This window comes from Chiroxiphia lanceolata, chromosome 8 (assembly GCF_009829145.1).
Source record: "Chiroxiphia lanceolata isolate bChiLan1 chromosome 8, bChiLan1.pri, whole genome shotgun sequence".
NCBI classification, from domain to species: Eukaryota; Metazoa; Chordata; class Aves; order Passeriformes; family Pipridae; genus Chiroxiphia; species Chiroxiphia lanceolata.
In genome coordinates, this window is record NC_045644.1 from 8,878,549 (window position 1) to 8,901,349 (window position 22,801).

Consider the following 22,801-nt stretch of genomic DNA (forward strand, 5'->3'; position numbering starts at 1 on the left):
TAGAGCTGAGGGATAAACACAATTGTCTTTCAGCTGTTTGGATCACAGCCAGTCAGGTGTTTGATGGTCACCGTTCTGCATGCAGAACTCTTTGAGCAGGAGGTTAAATGCTGATTTGAAATACATAAGAAGAGATATTAAGAAGGTAATTTTTCAAACCAAAGTGGTCATATCAAATAGCCAGTTCCCCAGATGTGTTTGCAGAAGTTGCTCACACAAAAATGTAAGTTGAGACAAACTTTAATGACAAAAGTGATGAAATCTCAGCATGGGCCACATCCATACTCAATTCGCCTTCAAAGCACTGGGGATGTTGTAACCTTCTTACTCAGTGTACCTGCTATCTGGTATACCAAATGTACTTTTCATTGCCAGAATTTTTGGGATACTCTTTGGATGGTACAAAAGCTATTGCTAAATGTAGTTCTTTGTTTTTCCAACTCTCATTCCTGCCTTCTCCTGTAATGGTTCACAGATGGCATGCAGGTAGTTAGATCCAGGAAGGCAGGATATTTTACTATTTACTGACATGTGGTGGGGGCTCACATGATATGCAAGTGGCATTTCCAGGGAACTAGTCCTTGGACCCTAACAGCACATATTTCAGACCTTGCCTACAGAGGGACAGGATAAGAGATAAGTAAGAACCTCAGCACTTGGCTCTTTGCCTTTAGAGCCCCCAGGTTAGGAATCCAGTGAAATATGAAGATGATTTTGTCTGATACCCTCACTATCTAGTAAAGTAATGTTCTACATACATGAGTGAGTTGGTTGTCATGTCGTTTTACATATAGGGGAGAAAAAACCTGAAAAAATGGATGATTGGATTAAAGTCACACAATGAGCCACCATCACTTTGAAGTGAAGTCAGGATTGTTGGGATTGTGGGTACTTTACTGACTTCCACTTTTTATTGGGTCTACCTGATTTTCTTTACTAGATTAGGAGGTAAAAGCAAGACTTTAATGTGAGTAGAGAAGTAGTAATGTGTCCTCCTAGAAATGGGGTTAATGAGGAAGCATGAACCAGATAAAATAATTAGTATTCCTGACTTGAACTCACCTCAGAAAATTATTTCAAAAGAGGTTCTTTTACGCCCAGTACAAACAGGTTATTACTTACTGCTTTGAGTCATACTAATTCACTCATGGGGCCTTCTCTTGTAACTTGCATATGATACATTATTTAATTCCTGGTGGAATGAGCAAATGCAAACAGTTTGGCTTTACGATCTGATATGTGCATGGCAAATGAAAAACCTCAAAATGTGAATATGAATCAGGGAGTTTTTTTAAAAAACCTTAATAGCTGTGGATTCAAAACTGATAGTTAACGATTTTCATTTTTAACAGCTTCGCTATAAATCAGACCTGAACTTCATGAAAGGAGTTGGTTGGATGGCTCTGAGATCTCCTCAGATAGAAAGTGTAAAGAAGGCTGGAGAGCTCATCAGCGAGGTAACTGATAAATCTTTCATGGGATAGCAAGTCTGTAGGAATTGTTTACCATCAAGACTCCTCGTTACATGACACTTACGAATGTAGCTTATCATTTCCTTTTGATGTGGGAGCCTGTTTATACAAGGTGTAAGTTACCAAGAAGCAGCACGGGAGACGCAAGTCCACTGTGTGACACCTGCTGAATATTTTCCATTCCAAATGAAACACAAGAGTATAAGCAAAACATGTAGCAATAAATAAATGCAGTAAACTCCATTATGAAATTCTAAGCAGGTGGTTATGGAAGTTATATAGAAAGTTACAGCACTGACAACCACACTGAAAGGGCATTTGCCTGCTCAGTATCATGTATTAATGGAGAAAAATTATGAGCTGTCAAAAGTGTAGTGTTCAAAAGCTTTTTGCATGTGAGTTTTCAGTGGGAAGTCCTTCTTGCACATACACACAAAAAGAAGTTTGGTGCCTGGGCACCACAGGAATGATACAGAGGCATCCCCAGTCCCTAGCTGAAAGAGCAACTGAGACTTAAGCAGAACAGTAGCTTCAAGAAAGTGTCAAGAAAGTGACTCAGAATTGTCATATAGCATTAACAGAAACATCTCGTGTTTTTTTTCCTTTGTTTGTGTTTGTTTCCTCCTCCACCTCTCAGATAAAGTACCGTCAGAAGCCAGAAAGTTTGAAGTTCACTGCCGTGGTTGACTCTCCAAATTTGATTCATGCCAAAACCAGCTACCTCCAGTGCAATGATGTAGGTTTCATTTTAATGTAAAAGTGATCTTAACTTTTGTTGTACTATAATGCATAAAAGAAGTGATCTTGACATTGCTTCCAGTATCAGTTTTATTCAATGATTTTGACCCCACAGAGACTGTACAAGGCTGGAGGCTCTGAAGACAGGCACAGGTACACTCTGCCTCCTGATCATCCAGATTTTATCCGAGCCCGACAGAATGCACTTCAAATCAGTGATGTAAGTAAACCTTTTCCTTTGAGGAGGTCACTTGGTAAGCTTGCTCAGGAATAAAAACCTTTATGTATGTAGAAGCCGGGTTCTCTGAGCCTGAGCAAATCTAAAGAAGGCCAGAGGCTGTGAACAGCCAACCTGTTTGTAGTTTTGGGCTGGAGGAATCAGGAAAAGTCTGTTCATTTTTCTTTTGAGAATTCATTTAGCTTTCCAGGGCAGTAAGCTATTATTAAGGATTTCAGACCTTCAGTATAGTTATGGTTAATTACAAATTAAAATATTTTTGCTTATGTTTGGGTGAGGAAGGAGGAAGAATCCTCTTTCCTTGACTATATAATCTGCTTTTCTGAAGCTGCATCACTGTGTTGAACATAGTCATAGTTGTCATCAATATGGATGTAACTGAATCCGTGAGTGGAGTTGGTGTAAAGAGAATTTGTTTCCATTATCTCATACAGAGGAACTCAGTCTATTCCTGATGTCCTGTTCCCTGATTAAATAGCTGTTGTCTTTACCTGTAGGGTCAGAATGAGCTTAGTTTGTAAGAAGTTTATTTGGTGATAGATGCTATACAGGTGAAAGAAACAAGTAGGACTCACAGTTTTTGAAGTGATATAGGAGAGGGTAAAAAGGCAAATATTGTGTGCAAAGACTGCACACAAATGAAAGGTCAGGCTGTTAGTGGGATGTACAGTGATGCTTGCATTGCTTCTATCTAGGCTGTCTTGCAGGATTTCTAGCATCTCAACGTATCTTCAAATTTAACACCACCTAGCACTACTTCACCAGTGAAACAGAAGGTTATCTTTTTAAATGTGGAGTGGATTTTGTGCTTGTTTTCATATGGTCACAAAATCCAGAAAGGATGAATCAAAGATTTGCAGAAAGCAAAGGAATAAAATCACAAAGGGACAGACAAAAGTGTCAGCTAAGATACCATGACCATGTAGCAGGACCTGCAGACCTGAAGCTATTTTAAGAAAGCTACTAATGGAAGAGGAACCAAATCTAGAGCAATCTCTCTTCAGGATGTAAATGTGCTACACATCCTCAAAGTCACATTAAATATGTTAGAACTGGCTGTTATTCTGTATGAGTTAATGAAGCCACATGTGGCTGGGGATAGAGACAGGGATCATTTGAAAAGCTTGAAATAACTGGTATTGAAATTATGATGCCAGGAAACCCAAGACACTGCGAGTGGATGCATCAAAAGAGAGAATAAGGGCAATATCAATGCAATATTGATGTGACTGATGCATCACAGTTTCTAATAGAAATTAAATCACATCAAAACCAACCACATTCAAGTACAAAAGGAAACCCTGGTGGCACTTTTCAGATGAGGCATTTTATCATTATGGTGAATAGAAAAGAAGTTGAAGTACTATAGAACTGGATCAAAACCTTGGAGATGGCAGTGATGACTCTTGATACAAATAAGCCCAGTAGGATAAAACATTTATTATTGCAGTTATGGGACTGTGTTTAAGAAACTGCAGGGGGAAATGACTGTTTTGTTCTTTTCTTTTCAACACAGAAATTGTATAAAATATCTTGGGAACAGACAAGGGCATCTGGCTATGATTTTAGAATTGATGCCATCCCATTCCAGACAGCAAAGGCTTCAAGAGAGATTGCCAGTGATGTAAGAATTGTTCTTCTTCAAACACTTCCCAGCCCTCTTCCCATGCCATCCCATCCTATAAAAATGGGTGAATTCTGACATAAGTGAACTTTGCTCTGGTGTGGAAAATTGGTGATCCAGTGAAACTGTTTACTGGTTAGGGTTAAGTGTAAAGATTCCCAACTAAAGGCTACCGTTAATAATGTCCAATACCAGGCTGCCCTCTTTCATGTCCTAAGACTTTTTCTTGGGAAGGAGCCATATTATGATGTAGTCAAACAAAATAGGTACTAGGCTATGAATAGTTAAAACGTGGTCTAGAATAAAGTGGGTCATCTTTGAATATGGAAGATCACAGTAGGCAAGAAAGCTAAAGATGAAGGAGCTTCATTGCTTGAGCTGTGTATTGGGTGTGCCCAAGAGTGCAACAATAAGGGGATCTCTGATTGCTTTTGAGCATTTTGCCCCCCCTAAGTCTTTCCACTGCTTTAAAAATGAGCAAAAAGGTCATTCTTCTAAAGCATCTTGTAAGATTAGGAGATATAGTTTGATATCAAACCCCTGGTCTTTGTGCACTGCAGGAAGCATGATTGATAGCTAGGGGACAGTAATGGAATTTGAAGGTAATCTGAATGTGAAAACAAGATTTTCATCTGCACTTCCTGCAGTACAAATACAGAGAAGCCTTCCTGAGAGACAGAGGCCAGCAAATTGGATTCCTCAGTGCAAGTGATGATCCCAAAATCAGACATGTCCTCAGAGTGGGGAAACTCCAGAGTGACATCCAATACAGGAGTGATTACGCCCAAAACAGAGGACAGTTCCAGAGTCACCTCAACCAGCCAGGATTCCTCCATGCCAAAAGAAGCCAGCAGCTTGCAAGCAACGTTAACTACAGGCAGCCTTTGCACCACTACACTTGTGATCCTGAGCAGCTAAATGTGAAACATGCAAAGCAGGCCTACAAGCTGCAGAGTGATGTAAGTACAGCTGAGTGACGTGGTCCTTCCATGTGCTAGGAGCTGTGTGTGGCAATGTGCTTTGCAGAACTTACCTATCAACAACATCAAGCTCTTGAAAAAACTACAATCTACTTGCTAAAAATGAATAATCTGTTTATTACCAACTCTATTGTTCTTTATATGCTCTCTCTTGAATACCCAGGGCGTGTGGTTTGATTAGAGCTCAACAAAACGAATACAGACTGGGGTATGTTTCATTCTCTCAGGTGAAATACAAGTCTGACTTGAACTGGCTCAGAGGCATTGGCTGGACTCCCCCAGGTTCTCACAAGGTGGAAATGGCAAGAAGAGCTGCTGAGCTGGCCTACCTTCGAGAGATGGGATTGCAGGGTGCTGCTGCTCAGTATAGACCTGGAGTTGTAAGTAGAGTAAACCCCACAAATCCCAAGAGCTCTGTTCTTTATGGGCGCACATCCTGTTTAATACTCTTGAGTGCTCCCTGGCGTCTACAGTTCTCTCTGTTGTTTGAACAGGATAGGTACACTTCCCTCATGATGCTTTGTGGCATAGTGTACATATTAATTTGAAGGAACCTCTCAAGGGAATTCAGCAGTGTCATGGCTGAGAAATTACTGTAGGGACTAGGAAATGCCATGGAATGGGATTTACTTATGTGATGGGATGTGTTTCCCTTGACTTGTGAATGTTGTCAGAGCTCCGAGTGTCCTGGTACCTCTGTGGAAAGCAGAAGTAGAGGTGGAAGGAACTCCCTGTGCAAGCCCCCTTCTCTTTTCCTAATTTAAGTAGGACACCATGTGTTGCAATATAATTATGTGATGCCATGTAATCTCCACTGGCAACCATATTGACAGACTGAGTGTAGATTCCTAACAGCATAATGTGTGCTGTGGGAGGCTTTTTGCAAAGAGGGAATGCTCCCCTCCTCCACCTCTGTCCAGCTCAAGATTAAAGAAATTACAGACTGGAATCTTTCAGGCTTCCTTCTCCCTACCTCCACAGGAATGACTCCCAGTGTGCAGTACCCCAGCACTAGAAAGCAGAAGTCCATACAGGGGGACCTTGTAGCCCTTGGAGTTAGGAAGCATTAAGTTACAATAAAAGAGAAGCACCGCATTTCAAATACTTGTTTCATTTAATTTTTAACTTTGGAAACAAGTCAAACAATAATCGTGCTCAAGAGAAACAGTGGATATCCGTGATTTGCATTTCCATCTGAAAAGTTACTCGAGAAATAAATGAAAACTATGGTTGAGTAATGCAAGCAGAGGGAACTACAGGCAGTATCTTCTTAAGTTCTGGGTATGATAATGATTTGATGGTCCAAGGGAAACCTACAGGTGTGCAGTCCATGTGGAACTCAGGTGTTTTCTGGTTTGCTCTTTATTTAGGCTCAAATTAGAAATTAGGAGCACATTTAGTCCTTTGGTATGTGTGGTATCTAACTTACATGAACAGATCCACTTTTTGCACTTCTCCACTGTAGAAATTCACTCAGCGCGGAAGAGTGATTTAGATTTTGTTCATTTGCCAGTTGTGGCAATTTTTAATATGCAAATATTTTTATAGAATTATAGTTAAAGACCTCTTCTGTCCACTGGCTGGTTTCACAATCTATTTGGATATGATTTTACAGGACCAGTTGGAGACAGAAAGATCTCAGCAAGTCGCAGTCAACCCTGATGCTTCAGAAATTCTGCAATTCAAGAGAAGGCAGATGCAGCTGTATCAGAAGTAAATGGAAACATGACATAACATAAATAGATTTTCATCTTGCCCTGAAAATCCTGTAGGTTTTCCAGTTTTCTGGAAAACACAGTAGATGGCATTTAAGAACTTTTTGTTTTAAAATGCAACCCAAATGCTGCAATTTATAAGTCATAATTTTATTTTGTGTGGATACTTTATGATTTATCACTGTATGTATTACAGATTCTGCTATTTATTTGAAGCTGTAAATGAAATTAGTACTAGGTGACTGGCAGGCTCAGCTTTGTACCATGGATGGTAGAATACGAAATAATTTCTAATGAATAAATTGTGTGAATCTTATTCCATACTTATAATTTTTGGAGAATTTTATGTTCCTGGATTATTGGCGCCGGTGACCTAAGAGAATACAAAAATATGAACGAGACAAAGTCCAGCGGGAGCAGAGTTATCACTGACTAGCCAAGGTCAGGTCTTCTAGCAGACATCAGGGAATTTGCTCTAGATTAGCAGGATGTATTCAGATCACAATTAGTTCTTCAGTCTTTTTCAAACCTTCCAAAGCAAAAAAATCAAAACTGCTATTTTAGGAATTATCACAATAGGGGTAGCTATTGATAGATTAGGTAGCTGCTTAGAGAACGTTGTAAAATCTGGAATTCAAATGAGATGGACATTACTATTTTAAAGAATTGACTCTTCACAAATGTGCATATTCTTTATATACTGATTTGATACCAATCCCTTGTTTTTCATATGGCTGTGCAGAATTATTGGGCAAAAATTACACAGTTTTGATATGCAAAACTTATGAAAACCTCAATATTATCCAATAGCTTTTGAACCAAATTTTTTTAATGTCATTTAGTAGTCACCAGGTCTCACCGATATTGTTAAGCACATATACCATTGTAGATCTGAAGCCTAGTAAGTAATTATCCTTTAATCTGGAATAAAGTGGATAATTCTTATATTGAAAGTTGGGTTTGTTTTTTTTTTTTTTTTTTTCAATCTGGAAGGCATCACTGATGGAATTTGTGGTTATTTGCCCTACCAAAGTACTTTTAAAAATAATTCTCTCTGATCCTCCCTCCTCAGATAAGTCCAATGGCAGCATTCATGAACACGGTGATTTTTATGTTTGTGAAAAATTGCACTGACTTTAAGAGCACACATGAATAGCTTTGGGGTGTAAGAGTCCAATGAGTGTAGAAAAAACACATCTTCAAGTGAAGCATAAGGGAAAGAGGGAATGGCTGGCAGCAGCTGAGCCTGCAGAATTTTCATGGCTTGAAAAGCAGAATTAGAAAGACTGATATTAGGGGCTCAGATTTATTTGAGGAAGAACTGGAGCAGCTTTACTTTCTGATTTCTTTTGTTACAAAATGTGGGCTTATTTCAAAGCCCACAACAGAGGTGGTGAAGGATGCCCTGTGTAGGCCATGAGAAAATATCAGAAATATCTTTGGTCAAAGAGGAGGTATTTGGGGAATTGATAAAAATAGTAAATACCTTCAGCTTACCATTTGTCATTCTCTCCTAATGACGTAACCTTGACTCAGCCTGAATTGTAGATTTAATCCAACTGAGAAATGTTGTCACCTGGGTATAAACTCCTGGCTTGTTTTTTAACCCACAGCCATCACCCCAGCTCACAAGGCCATATACGTAGTGGGAGCTGTTTTCCACACAAGTCAATGGGCCTCCGGAGTCCCCCTGTTGAAGGAAAGCACATGTTCAAAACATGAAGCAATATCAGAATGCTTCTCTCTCATCATAAAATTTTGAAACTGCAATGATGTTGTTTACCTATTGGATTTATCATCAGATACTGCTTAATCCCTGAGTAGACTTGCAGTTCTGGAACTAGGTCTAATGATACCAGACTTTTTGGATGTAAGTTTTTGTTTGTTCCAGTCTGTGACATATATCTGACAAGGTCACATGAAATTTCCCAGGCATGAAAGTACCAGGCATTCAGAGCCTGAACTCAGAACGATAAAGATGGCACAAATGAAACCTTAATCTGTCTCATATCCCTCAAATAGACTTATTCTGAATTGGTTGGTTGGTTGGTCTAATTTTTGGTTTATTTGTGATTTCTATTGCAATATATGCTTTACAATGGTAGTTTGCACCTTTGGAAGTGTTGTTCAAGCTCTTCCCTACCTTTCAATGGTATAAGAATGAACTTGCTTCCCATTTGTGCCAGCTGTAATGAGAAGAAACATCAATACTGACTTCCTGCAAGTCTTAGCTCTGATAGTGAAAATCAGATTAGAATTAGTGTTTACGGCAGAACCCATAATAAACTTGAGGAAAAAAAGGTGAGTTTTCAGGTTATTATGATGAACTGTCTCAGAAGCCAAACTTTCCAGGCTGGTATCTAGCTTCCATAGATCTGCCTGTAGGTGACAGTGGCAATATCAGCTCTGGGGATGTACATCTCAAAGTGTATTGAAGAAAGGCTGTTGATGTACATTGATGTGAGAAACAGACACACATGCAGCACCCTGCCAAAGCTATTACTCTGCACAGCCTGACTCTTCACACAGAAAATTAGTGTTCTAATACAGAAAAGGCAACAAACCTGACAAGAGTCAATTCCAGGTTTTCGAAGTTTTCCTGCACAAAACATGCTCTCATCCAGTGAGTTATTATGTAGTTCACGTTCATTGCATTTCCTCTGTGAAATTAGTTTGACCCTGGCATCTAACAGCTGATCAGATGGTTTACCTATGGGATGTGCACCAAAAAAGTAGTCACTTTCCTCCCAGTACTGTATGTGTTGTCTTTATTCAAAATACGAGGTTCCTTGCCATATAGATGGGATGGGGAAGAGCAGGGGGGATGCATGTGCTAGCCTGGGAAGAAAAGAACTATCTGTCAAGAATGATAAGGGTTAGAGTTGGGGGCTGGAAGCTTCCCTCAGGACACCGAGTTGTTGCCTGAATAAAAGCAAAGTCATGTATTCAGAATTTAGCTCCAATCAGCTCTACCCGTGCAATCCTGCTTTTCCAAGGTACTGGTTGTCTGCAGCTCCCACAGGTCCCCATGGGACTTTGAGCTGCTCAGCACTTCTCAGACTGGTGTCATTAGATGTTTTAACATGCAAGCTAATGAAACAGATGAAAACTGAAAATCATACAATATTTAAGGGCAATGATTAATTACAGTGAATCTAAAGACATAACTTGACATCTAAAGGCAGTAGCCAGAGTTTCAAAGCACTACATCTGTAGATAATTAAAGGTAGTTTATAAGTTTGGTTCTGCTTCAGTTTCAGGAAATATTCCATTTCTGCAGTGATTTCCTGAAATGCTAATAATAGCTGTGCTCAAAGAAGGAACCATCTAGTCTGAACACGTACAGGGTACTTGATACTTTTTGTTGGGGGAAAAAAATAAATTTCCCTGTACCCTTTATAAGGAAGACTTTTTATTTGGAACTTTTAAAAAATGTCCCTTAAATTCTGTTGGTGCATTCTGATCAAATGAACATGCTTGTCTCTTGTAGACTTCAATGGGAGTTATATCAGAAGGGAGAATTTAGTCCTATGTATCATATCAGACTGCATCAGTCACAAAGCACTAGGACACTTACTGCAGCCTCAGTGACATGTTTTCCTTCTGCTGCTTTACAGCAGCACATCAATCAGAACATGAGAAAATGCATTTTTTAGAAAATTGCCATTATCTTTTGTTTTAAGAACAGTAATTTCGTCCCTTAGGATTTACTGCAGGCAAGAAAGGTTTTGGATAGAGCTGGTTGAACTTGAAAAGCTTTGGATTTTTTTTTTTTTTTTTATTTTTCAGTACATCTGAAGATCCAGATGCTGCTTCTGAAAAGCTTTATCTGACACAATGGGCTGGAAAACCACGTGAAAGTCTTTCTTGGTCCAATCTTGAAACACACAAGCTATACAATAGCCTCTCTTGGTACCTTCTTGCTTCTGTTGCTGGCTTCAGAAGAAACCATGACATAGTGAGTCATTTGACAAGCAAAAAGATGCATCAGGAATTTTTTCAGGCCTCTGAAAGATTTGTTGGTTTAGCAGAGATTTCTGCTAATGAGTAATTTCTTTGGCATGTTTTAGCTTTTGAATTCCATGACATGGTTTCACTAGGGCCTAAGTTCACATTTGGTTCTGGCAATTGCTACTGAAAGTACCAGCCCACCCTGGCACCAAAATGCTCACCAAAATCCAGGTAGCCCACAAATACCTGTCTCTGTCTCGCCCCATCCAGAAATGAAGCAGTCAGTACCAGCGGGAAAGAAGAAGTTAGGGAGACAGGCTGTTTTCACATATTTTGTTTCCACTGCACAGTAACCATCAACTGGCTTCAATTTAAGTAGCGCTGGAGGGGAGATAAACAACAGCAAAAAGTATTTGGGGCGACATTTAACCCCTAACCACTGTTACCAGCCCGTGACACACCCCCGTGCAAAACTGTGTGTACCCCACGTTCCATTTGCACTCCATGTTGGACCTGTCCCGGTTGTTCTGCTCCTCCTACAGAGTCACTTCTGCCTGCCCATTACAATTTACATCCCAAAGATTCAAATGGGCGTAGATCACATTCATCCTAATTATTTCCAGAGAATAGTCTCAATGAGAATTTTAGTTGGAGACAAACAGCTTCAAACAACTGAGGCTGGAGGTGAGACACGTGAGTACTCAGTGAAAGGGATTTACCAATATCATTGTATGGGACACCATCTCTGTCGCTGTATTCGTCATGTACAATTATTTTCTCCACATCAAATCTTTGCTCATGACGCTCTTTCTTCTTGAGGTTTTGCTTTCCAAGGGCTACTTGGACATTTCTTTTCCCGTTTCTGAAAAAAAAAAAAAAGAAAAAAAGTAAATTACATACAGACATTGTTTATCAGTTGTGGTGAAAACCTGCACTTTCAGTACCAGGCAGTCAAGATATTGCTTCCTGTTGTTGAGCATGGCCAGAAGGTTTCCTAAGATCATTATAGGAAGGCTTAGTTAGGAAAGCAGTGGTGTTGGAAAATATATGTGCTCTTAATTGTTGCAATCGTGAAATAAAGAGATTTAAAGCTGCACATACATGCTTTTCTTTTCATTTTAGGGCAGAGTAGTGGTGTGCTGGAGCCATGGGAGTACAATTGCTGGATATTGTCTGGGCGTATTTAAAATTATCTGTGTTGGAATGATCTCCAGAATGTAATTTATCTGTTTCCTAGGTGGCTTCCAACAAATTCAATGCAAATATCGAAGGAAATATTTAAAGCTAGCTGACACAGTGACAACTGAAAGCAAAATGCATGTTTTGACTGTTTTGAAGAACTTAATTCTGATTCTAATTTTTATACACTTATCTAATCTAATTGTAGGGCATGTACCTACTCAAAGCAGTGCCCAGCAGTAAGAACCCAGCATGATTTAATTAGCACTCCACCACAGAAATGTTCACTCCCATCTGGAGTCTTCGTCTGCACAGATGCCATCCAGGGATGTTTGCCAGCTGTAGCCTTGGATCCACCATAGATCCTCTTGAGTGTTCCATGAACTTCTGGTTGTCCACATGTTTCGAATATTTCATTTGATTCAGGTGGGTCTGTTGGCTCTACATCTGTTTTGGAAGTGACAGTAGATGTATAATGCAGAGATAATATTAGACTGGGGGAGTTAAGTAGCAGTACCCACTGCTCTGGACCACCTACGCACTGCCAAGTGGCTCACTCTTAATTCTTTACCTGAACAGGGTGAAACATCACAGAATTCCCAATCTACTTCCTTATTTTTTCTGACATAGCACCAGGGTTTTTCGTCTTCATCAGGATTCCTGAAGGGAACAGGTGAGAGAATCAGCCAGCAGGAGTGGGGGAATCTCCATGAAACCAGTGAAGGAGCTGAGGATGCTTAGGGGAGCAGTTTCATGCTCCCATAGGATCTGGACTTCCAAAGATACTCTTTCCTAAGATTTGACAAAGATACTTGAGATGAAGGGGGGGCCTTCTTCCATGTTGCTGTCCCCATACCTGTCTTAACCATAAGAAAACTGTGAGACTGGTTCAAAGAAAAAAGGGCTGCTTCTGGAAGCCACACATCAGTTTAGTCAGAGAAGACATCTCTAACATTCTGGTATGAGGCAGTGTCTAGAAAGATGTGAGATCTTAACATCATCAGTTTGTCAAACTCATGAACAGTTTGCCCTCAGTGCTCTCTTTGATACAGATCTCTACAGCTACTTCTTCAAAATATTACCTGCAGAAATTATGATCACCAATGCCATAAAAGTCAGCATCCTCCATAAAGGCATTAAAAGGGAAGTCCAAGAGATGGTGGGAATTCCAGTTCAGGCAGGTCCTGCCATCTACTGCTTGATTCACTCTTCCCCTGTAGTTAGAGGAGTCCTCTTCATAACAATCATCTGGTCCTGTAGGAAGACAATACTCATATGAAAATGACTTTTGTGTTGTTCCTTGCCCAAAGTGGTCTCTCTGTTGCCTTCTTTGTCCTACAATAATTTTATGGAGGATCAGAAGAACCTACTGGGCCAAGTAATGATGTTCCTTATTGTACACAGTCCAGAAATAAGACCAATGTCCTGGCATTTGTCCACCTTTTAGCTTGATTTACTTCAAATGCCTAAAATCTCTTTGCTTGGTAAAGACTGAGCAGTTGAGAGATATCTTAATTTCAAAGCAGAATCCCTCCACGAGTTGTCTGTGCAGGAACTGATTCTAAGTAGGACTAGGCAGATCCCATGGAAGTGGGCACACTGCTGCTATCATGCCAGGGCAAATTATGTGCCAAAAGGAAGGTTATGGGGCTGTAAACCTAACCTGTAGGTAAGGAGAAGGAAAAGTCACCTGCAACGTGAAGTATTTAGTGGTACATGGGGTTTGATGGAGTTTGAAGTGCAATCAACTTTTAAAAGAGCAAGAGAAAGATCCTTTTCCTTGGAAACCTGTGTGGGGTGTGGTGCCCACAGTGATGTTGCAGAGGCAGAAGGCTCTCTGTGCAGCAAGCTGGGGTAATCCCATACCCTTGGCCACCCATCAGAAGCAGTTCCCTCAGCCTGTGGAATCACAGGCGTTAATCTTCACTACATCAGATTTCAAGTGTTTAAGGAAAACTTGATATTTCTTCTCCATGTGACATGTGCAACCTCTGGGAAATGCGTGCTCACTCATTATGTACCTTACCAAAGGTACCAAGTGGGACCTTGCCAAAGCACATCTGGAAAACACCAGTATGGGAACTGTTTCAAGCCCCTTTACCAAGTCAGCCTCTTCCTCCGACCCTCTCCCCAAGGACGTCGGTGCCCAGGTGTAGTTGGGTAGTGACAGCATCAGTCAGTCTGGCTGCAGGGTGAAGCCAGCCCTTGCTGTCTGGAGGCTTCTCCCCTACCCCCTCCCCCGGAGCCGTGACATACCGATCTCGCAGAATCTCCCTCTGAAAGGTTCAGGGCACTCACAGGTGAATTTTGATCTCTTTCTGTTCCGTATGCAGGTACCTCCATTTTTGCAAGGGTTTGGACTGCACTGCTTAGATGCTGTCAATGCGGAAAACACAGAACAGCCTTGTTAATCTGCTGAACACTATGCAGCCATTCACATGCCCAATGGAAACTGGAGAGAGCTCCCACTTAGCCTGTTGACTTTGAGTTCTTATGAAGTCTTGCAAAATGCCCAGCACTGGGTGTTTTACCAGTGACTGAACCACCACCCTGCAAACCAAGCATAACTCATCACTGGCCAGCCCCGCAGGTGGGAGCTGCGGCAGACTCAGGTTGCATGACTAGGGCAGCACCACCCTCTGCAGTGGGCTGCAAGGGATTTCCCACTGCAGACCAGCCATGGTGCAGTCCCCAACACAATTCTCTCACTGTCCTGTTGAGCGCTCACAGTGTTGGCAGAACGATCCCTTGTATGGAGGTTTACAGCTGCACCGAAAATAAGGCGAGCTTAATAGAACCAGGCAGTCACCAACGCGGCAGTTTATGTCCAGGCACATGTCCTCCACTGTGGAAAACAGAGACACAAGGTACTTCATCAGCATTTGTGTGTACACAGGAGCTGTGCCCTTGCAGGGATCATGGGAAGATGCTTTCTCCTGGTGCCCCAAGGAAGCTTTCATTTGACAGGTGTGGACTTGCAATTTCTCTTCATGTTCATGATATTTATGGCAAAATATCTGTGGTACCAATAAGCAGCTCCCCACTGCCTACCTGGCAGGGGATAGACAAGTAGTCTCTGCACTCCTGAAGTCCATTTTACTGGATGCTATCCAGACAGACTTTGGTCTGGACAAGGCACTAAGTATAAGATCTATGAACATGACTGCTGTGGGCTGTCAGAACCCTTAGCCCAGCAAACAGTGGGTTTATAAAGCTGTAAAAGCAACATTAACTGCCAAAATAAAAAGTGTAGGTTAGCCAAAGAGCCATTACCTTTTTCACATGTGGTCCCACCATATGGCTTGGGGCAGGCACAACTGAAGTCCCTTCCATTGGATGCACACCTACCACCGTTCTTGCAGGGGTCAGAGAGGCATGGGTCTGCAGAGGTAAGGGTGAAGATCTTTCAGCTTCTCAGCCTTTGTCACCTGCTTTTTCTTCTGACATTTTCTGACTGCAGAAGGCTGCCTTTCTGGGCACAGCATCCGGTATAACATGTGCTGTGCTTATGCATCAGTTCAGCAGCCACAGGAGTGGTGTGAATTGCTGCAGAGTTTATTGCAAGCTGTAACAGCTCATGGCTTTGGGTCTGCAGTTCCTGCGCTGCCTTTACCATGTCTATTATGGAGCTGTAATGGGGTAAACCCCTTTCTTTGCTCAGGGATACATTTGCCTCTTTGGCATTGCCTCTGGCTGTCTGCTTTCATGTGCTTAGTCTGGAGGTATCTGTATTCGGCATTGTTCTGTTTGGAACACAGTGCTGAATGTCCTGTGGAAAAGCCATGCATCACTGTTAGACTCTACAATACCCCTGGGTGGCTGTTGCTTCAAGGGAGCAGGTGCCTGCTGAGAGTCACTTGCACACTGCTCCTTACACCGTGCTCAACCTCCCTACTGCAGTCCAGGCTGCCAGGAGTAATTGATACTGGGGACAGTCAAATATAAGCTCTGCTTTCTTTGTACGGGGGGATAACTCAGGGAATGTTACAGGCAACTTCCCTGTCTTGCCTTTTGTGTTTCCTGAGCAATCTTGAGGATCCTTTCCTGTTCTCCTGAAGTTTGGCAAAACAGAAAAAGAAAAGAAAAAAATCCTGCAACTGATAAAAGAAAAAAAAAAAACAAACCTGCTCTACATTTGGTTCCCAGCATAAATACAGAACATATATCCCATGAAAACAGCAATTACATCTTACAGTGTCTATAGACAAATAAGCCTGTGCTTTTTTGTAGTAGCAATCAGAAATGTTCTGCATGATCACAATCCATCCTGTGAAACCTGGAGATAAAACACAGCCTCCTTACAAGAGAAATACAAAGAAGAACACTGCAAATGATCTTCCTAACTCATCCCTTTGATGCAGGCATTTTGAGAGCAGGCTGGCAGCCAAGACCTGCCACACTCACACTGCAAGCCAGGGTTGGGATTTTACCCCTTCCTTGCCTCTCTGCCCACCCCTCAGAGGTACCTGGCATGGTATAGAAGTCACCTATAGATGTCTCAATAAGGCTCACTTGCTCCCAGGAATGGTGCTGAAGGCTGGGGTCCTGCTCCTCTTCCGTGGAGTCATAGTATTCAAAGTCATCATCCTTGTCTGCAGGGTGGGGTGAGAAGAGGGTGAAAGAACAGAGGAATCAAAACTGTTGGAAGGAGACAAGGTATAAAAGAAGTTATTCCCTGAGATGGACAGTCCTTATCTCTTTCAGCTCATTTGGGATGTTGGTGGGTCTAGAGACCACATCATCTTGAGAACCAAAGGTGCCATTCAGCTCTTCTTTGGCATAGGCAGAGCTCACCTAGAGCCAGCCCAGCATGGGCACCCTGAGCACCACTGGCCTCAGTGCTGCCCTCCCTGACCCTCTGGAAGGGCACTGGGTCCCTGGCTGCTCAGCTGTCTCCTGTGGTGGCAGCTGGGATGCCCCAGAGGGGATGCAGGCCTGGGCTCTGCAGGCATAGGCTTAAAGAGCCCCTCATGTGGCAGCACAGCCAGAGAAGATGCTGAGGCTGGTACCAGTGCAGTGATGGAAGGAGATTCAGATTTCTACAAGAAGAAGGGGTTTTCTTTGTCCAGATGCTTTGATCACCAGCACATCGTTGCTGCAGCACGAGGGAAGACCCTCCCCTGCACATGGGTGCCTGCTGCGTGTGGGGACACAGAGTCCTATTCCAAGGGCAGCCAGGGGGCATGGAGAGCCTGAGGCACCTGCATGTCTGTGTGACTCCTTGCCCACAAAACACCCTTCAAGGAGTGAGGGCCTGGTTCAGCAGACATGTGCTGAGGAGCCCATCCTCGCCCTCACCAGCCCAGAGCCACCAGAAGCCAGTGTCCTCATGGGAGCCTGCTGGGACCTGCAGCTTTGCCAGCTGCGCTGGGGGGATCGTTTGATTAAAGTGGGCTGGCAGCTCCTTGCACAGGTACAGCTGTTGTCGATGGAAGCCACTCCAGTGTTTCAAAGACAAGGTATGGTAATGAGCAGAGCTAAGCTACGTACAGAGACATTTTAAAAAGCTCTTCCCTAGGGCTGGACCGATGGCCCCATGGATAATGCTCTGCCTTGAACTGATTATCGACTGCATTATCTTAGTTTTCTCTCCTCATTCATTCACTTGCAGCCTTTATCTTTATTCTTTCTTTGCTTCTGAAAAAAAGAAAGAAATTCCACGTTTGTACAATGGGTGTTTTATATTTCATATTAAAATAGAACTGTCTTTTTTCTTCTTTTTTTTTTCCTACATGCCAACTCTCGTTTCTCACCGAAAAAAAAAAAAGGGGGAAAGTTTCACCTCATTTATTGCTATGTCAAGTCAAGACTCCTTTTCCTCAGCTCATTATTTCCACAGGAGCCGAGTCTTGACTATGTGCAAGTGTTGCAGAAGTATATGCCTTGCTGAGGAACAGAAGGATCTTGCTGGAAGATAAGGACATTGTCTATAGTGAACAAAATTAAATTTAATGTGATGTAGTTAAGAAAGAAAAACAAAAAGGAAGTTTTGCCTGAAATACAGCCTGCAAGTTCACTTTGTTGGAGAGGAGATTTTGCAAACGACTGGAGTTTGAAGGAAGTGTCTGAAGGAGTCTGATTTTGTTTCTCCTGTTTATTTTCAGAATCTTAGTGGGGCATGTTGACTTTTATTCCACAGATGCTTTAAAGAAGTATTCTGAAGGATGGGGTAGCCCTTTTTATGGAAAAATATACCTGCTAGAAGTTATGAAGGATGAAGAGGGGAGTTATGGATGCCAAAAGCAGACTGTAAATACACCAGCATGCTTTACAGAGGCTGGAGAGGACTGTATTGAAAAAATAAGTGCCCCAAATGAGCACAAATTGCTAAGTCATTGTAGAATCATCTACTCTGTTTTTTTAAATCATTAGTACAAGTATGGTGTTAAGAAATGACATTACTGTCACTTGACTTTGTAACATTGGCATAATTTCTTAGCAACGGATTAATCGTTTACTAACAATACACATGAAATTACTTGTTCTCACATTATAGAGTATTTTTAAGTGCATTTCTGCAGTAAACCCCAAGTTGGCCAGGATGTAATTCAGGTTTTGCAAGATGTCTGCTTCTAGTGGCTCTGAGATATGAAGGAGCACAACCTCCCACTTTGATGGGGCAGTTTTGGGATAGGCTGGATCATATCTTAGGCCAGTTTGGCCTCCAGCACACCTCAAGAAGAACCATTTCAGGTGGCCAGGGCTGAGGTCAAAGAGGTGGCACTGAGCAGCCCCCTCGTGGACTGGCAATTACCATTTCAAGAGACTTTGTGATCAAGTCATGGTGTTACGGGTGTATGTGGAAAGGGCTCAGAAGTCATCAGCAAACCCTTTTGGATACACTGGCCCCCACGTGGATAGTGGGAATTTGGAAGCTGAAGGGACTGCCCTGGAGACCAGCCAAAGTGATGTGAGAGTGCAGCAGATCTTTATGAAACTGCAAAACAGACATAGCTTCTAGAGATCACATGAGTGATGCTTCCCACCTCCCAGCTACTCTGTGTCCTCTCCAGCTGCACAAAGCAATGAAAAACAAAGACCAGAAAACCCTAACTTGGGTATATGACACCAAACTGAAAGATGTCTTCTTATTTATCACTGCTCTGATATTAAATAGCTATTTGGCTTCCACATCTCTTATTTAAGAAGTGCTCCCATTCCATTTTTTTAATTATTCATAACAAGCCATAGGTTTAGTAAAGTAAAAACAACACATAATTAAAGCACAAAGTCTGATACCCTGGTTGATTTAAACATATTACTAAATCAGAGTGCTCATTCTTTGTAAGTGCTGGAAAACCTTAACATGCTTTAAAAAAGCAGTGATCTGACATTTGTCACTGCAATGTGACTATTACATGAAATTAAATTAGACATCCTGCATGCAAATTTTCAAAGAATAACTTTCCTCTGTGTAGTACAAAAAATCCCCCCATAATTGATAGACAGAGATTGACTTTTAAAGCTTCAAATCAGCTTTGAGGTCTGGGTGATCTTTTAAACTGCTCAAGCTTTCATCTGCAGTTTTTCATATTGCCAAGTGCTGTCAATCAAGCAATGGATTTCTGATCAATATCCCCTTGTTCATTAGCTTACACGAGCTCTCTGTTACTGAGAGAACAGATATCTCAACGCTGGCAGTCACACTGTTTTCAAAACCTTCACTGGATCAAGTCATGACTAATGTTCCGAGTGGGAAAGTGATGCATTAGGATGCCATCGGGTGACCTGAATTGCGAGGTAACTTTGTTGGACTGCAGTTGTCAAGATGAGTGATGTGCAGAGTTAAAGCCTATTGCCAACACACATCAAGAGCACCAGAAAGTACCCACCATTTATTCAAGCTCTCTGAACCTCTGGGGACTGACTGAAATCTGGCCTAATTTAAGCAGGCTGACTTTTCCTACCACCTCTCTAAATACTTTTTGTCTCCAGCTCTGAGGTTATTGTAGTGTTATTTTTATGAGGCTGAAATCCTGACTATGCTTTAAATAATGAGATATTCCCCATTTACTTCTGCAGAGATGAGACCTCATGGTATTTCCTCCCTTCTAAGCAGGTTGTGGCTGGGAGTATCTGCAGCTTCAGAAAGAAGGGAGATCAGCTAAGAACAAAGCCAAGAAGCCTTTCAAATAGTTTTGTGGTTGTTACTTAAAAGGAGTTTTGCAGCACCTTTTCACTCAGAGGGATGGATGATGGGTGAAGGTGGACCATGATGGCTGAAGGAGGGGAGACTTGCAGGGGGATGGAGAGTGCAAGAGAGTAGGTACAGTGGAGGGACAGATGCAAGGACTGTACACCACAAGGGAGGGAATGAACTGAGAGATGGTGAGAGGGATGTTCTACCATTAAAAAGCAAATCAAACAGTTTGCACAAGGCTACAAACTTGTGTGTAAAAAGGTGTGCAAACCCTGAAGTCAAGTGTATGACTCTAGGGCCAAATATTTGCAGAAGTCAAATATTGAGCTCAGACACACAAATGATTCGGAAATTTGTTTTCTACACACATGTTAGAACAGCAGCCTTGATTTGTGGAAAGAAGCACTGCTGTATGAGCTACAAGGTTTCTAGACTTCCAGGTTTGATCTGAAAGCCAAAATGCCACTGGAATGAACAGGAATGCAGATGGATAACGAGTGCATAGTAAAACCCACACTCTTTTTTTGCAGAATAATGAACAAAATTAATGTAATACTTCATCAGATACACATTATAAACTCAGATGCAAGATCCACTGTAATCAAGAAAAAGAGGAGCTGAGCTTACCTGCAAAAATACTAAACTTATCAATAAAAACATAGTTCTTCTACGTAGACCAAGTAGGCTGCAAAAGGATGTACAAATCCTCACACAATTTACGCATCCTCACACAAAAATCATCACAACTTTTCCTTTAAAACATCTTAATGCTATTTAATGATTTTTAAATATTAACCTTTAATGATTTTTTTACATGCATGGGCTTATAAGCACTTTTTGAACCTTCCTGCACTTTGGACAGAGCCTTGCAGAAATAAGTTCCACGGTTAGTTGTAAGCTGCAAGGGAAAGTCAGCTTTCATTTATTTGACCTTCAGTTTTCATCCACAACTACGCTCTCTGCTTATCCTTCTGTGAGGTTTGTACCCCAGCACCATGACTTCTCCTCCAGTCTGTCACCCACTGTGTCACCCACAGATCCCTAAAGCACGTGAAGGCACAGAGTTGCAGAAAAGTCCTGGCTTGGAACAGAACTGAGAGTTGCAGGTGTGATCTAGGAGAATCCCATGATCAGCTGCTCATTGGTACTGCTGCTGTACCTCTGTTTTGGGCTCCAGTGTGCCAGACACACTCCTAGCGGGGACACAATGCAGCGTTGTCTCCTGCACATAGAGCACCTGTGCAGGTCTGAAAGTGCTCGTCATTTTACTTGTCCAAAGGTAAACTGACTTTCTACACAGGCCTTACTTTAAGCTCAGTAAGGCTCTGGATGAAGTTAGCAAAATTCAGCACTGGGCACTAGTGGAGGCTCTTGATGAACCAAGTTGCCAGCCTTTAAGTTTTGTACTCAGAAGTTATAAGGAAGAAACTGAAACCACTTACCTTGCATTTGGTGGACCCAGAGGGAAACTTGGGAAGCCTGCATGAGATAATAAAGGGTAAAAACCAAAAGTTTTTGTTTCTGGAAAAAACCTAAAAGTTTCTGAAAAAAACCAAAAGCCAACGCAGAGCTTTGCTTACAGTGCAAAGTTTCTGTTTGCCCCTAGTGCTGGACATCCAGATAAGGTTGTTCCCCACTTTGGAGCTAACTGGACTGGGTTTTAAGAGCTCTTTCAAAAGATTAACAAAATGTCAACAATCAACGTGGGATGTGTGACTTTCTGAGCACACAGCCCAAGCTGCTGGGCTGGTGTGTTTGGGGGCAAACCTGTCCTGAGCGAGTTAAATTGCCTCTTAGCTTACAAAGTGATGGCACATGGGCTGTTTATCCAGCTTCTCTGAAATGCTGACAGGGGCCACACTCCAGCTGGCTGACAAAGCTGGAGGCTGGGACATGCCAGGGTACGTGGCATAACCTGAGTGGAGGTCAGGACTGCAGCACGGCCCAGGAGCCTATGCCTGGTGCAGCCAGTGGGATCTGGACCCCCGAGCTGGAAGGCTGTCTACAGCCTGATGCCTATGGAGTTTTGGATTTTTGGATGCAGGAGAATATTTCTGGTGCTTTCCATTAGGAAATGCCATGTGTCGAACCTTGGACGTGGGGCTACAGCCTTTCCGGTTTGGCTCATGGTCAAGGGCAAGCAACAAAAGGGAACAGAAGATGATGGAAAACAGCTCTCAGCCTTTGAAGAGTTCGAGTGAGGTTTGTCTGAAAGGAGATACACTGACTCTACACCAGGATGTATCCCCAGCATGACGATTTCCATTTGCTTTCCCTCTTGTTTTAAATCCCAGCTGCAGACAGGATTACCTGCCTGCAAAGAGGATACACACGCTAACAGTGGTGTAAAGAAGGAGATTTGGAGCTGCTATTCTTCTTTCCTCATATGATTTTTTTGAAGAAAACATATTTCCAAACAATTTAGCAGCCATAATAAAGACAGCATACATACACGATTGTTATGTGCACCTATGCATTGCTACAGATACAATTAACTGTAAATATATGCCCTGTTTAGTTGTACATTATATATAGAAGAAAGACATTCTCAGACAACACTGGTTGTGACTAAAAACAAATGAATCAGAAGCAATGAATAAGGAACAGAACAAAAAAAGCTCAGAATTCACATTTGTGAATATTATCTGGAATATATAAATGAGTTTTTGCTTCAGGCACGTTTGTATCCCTCTTGTGTTTGAGGCAGGAAGAACAGACACTCCAGCTCCCCCCTTCCCACTGACTTTAATGAGAGCAATGTCCC

General features: G+C 42.0%; 2 protein-coding genes across 9 annotated transcripts in view; one reads left to right on the forward strand and one right to left on the reverse strand.

Moving 5' to 3' along the window:
* The window catches only part of NRAP (nebulin related anchoring protein), a 50,477-nt gene extending 43,387 nt beyond the window's left edge, over positions 1 to 7,090 (forward strand). The window contains exons 36-42 of the mRNA XM_032694569.1: positions 1,353 to 1,457; positions 2,110 to 2,208; positions 2,326 to 2,430; positions 3,965 to 4,072; positions 4,720 to 5,031; positions 5,280 to 5,432; positions 6,668 to 7,090. Of these exons, the coding sequence (XP_032550460.1) occupies positions 1,353 to 1,457; positions 2,110 to 2,208; positions 2,326 to 2,430; positions 3,965 to 4,072; positions 4,720 to 5,031; positions 5,280 to 5,432; positions 6,668 to 6,769 (984 nt within the window). The 3' untranslated portion in view covers positions 6,770 to 7,090. The remainder of the gene's footprint in view (positions 1 to 1,352; positions 1,458 to 2,109; positions 2,209 to 2,325; positions 2,431 to 3,964; positions 4,073 to 4,719; positions 5,032 to 5,279; positions 5,433 to 6,667) is intronic.
* Positions 1 to 22,801, reverse strand: part of HABP2 (hyaluronan binding protein 2) — a 32,993-nt gene that overhangs the window by 3,359 nt on the left and 6,833 nt on the right. Inside the window, exons 2-15 of one of the 8 annotated variants that reach the window (XM_032694574.1) lie at positions 21,480 to 21,516; positions 17,388 to 17,534; positions 16,364 to 16,489; positions 15,171 to 15,278; positions 14,626 to 14,742; positions 14,154 to 14,273; positions 12,980 to 13,151; positions 12,469 to 12,557; positions 12,119 to 12,344; positions 11,438 to 11,580; positions 10,965 to 11,099; positions 9,332 to 9,477; positions 8,265 to 8,457; positions 6,148 to 7,296 (exon numbers count right to left, since the gene is read on the reverse strand). In XM_032694574.1, coding sequence (XP_032550465.1) covers positions 8,281 to 8,457; positions 9,332 to 9,477; positions 10,965 to 11,099; positions 11,438 to 11,580; positions 12,119 to 12,344; positions 12,469 to 12,557; positions 12,980 to 13,151; positions 14,154 to 14,273; positions 14,626 to 14,742; positions 15,171 to 15,278; positions 16,364 to 16,489; positions 17,388 to 17,472 — 1,644 coding nt within the window. In that variant the 5' untranslated portion in view covers positions 17,473 to 17,534; positions 21,480 to 21,516 and the 3' untranslated portion in view covers positions 6,148 to 7,296; positions 8,265 to 8,280. Of the gene's footprint in view, positions 1 to 6,144; positions 7,297 to 8,264; positions 8,458 to 9,331; positions 9,478 to 10,964; positions 11,100 to 11,437; positions 11,581 to 12,118; positions 12,345 to 12,468; positions 12,558 to 12,979; positions 13,152 to 14,153; positions 14,274 to 14,625; positions 14,743 to 15,170; positions 15,279 to 15,570; positions 15,950 to 16,363; positions 16,536 to 17,387; positions 17,535 to 21,479; positions 21,517 to 21,617; positions 21,830 to 22,801 lie in introns of those variants that run through there. The other 7 variants (XM_032694575.1, XM_032694578.1, XM_032694572.1 and 4 more) reach the window with 7 other exon arrangements.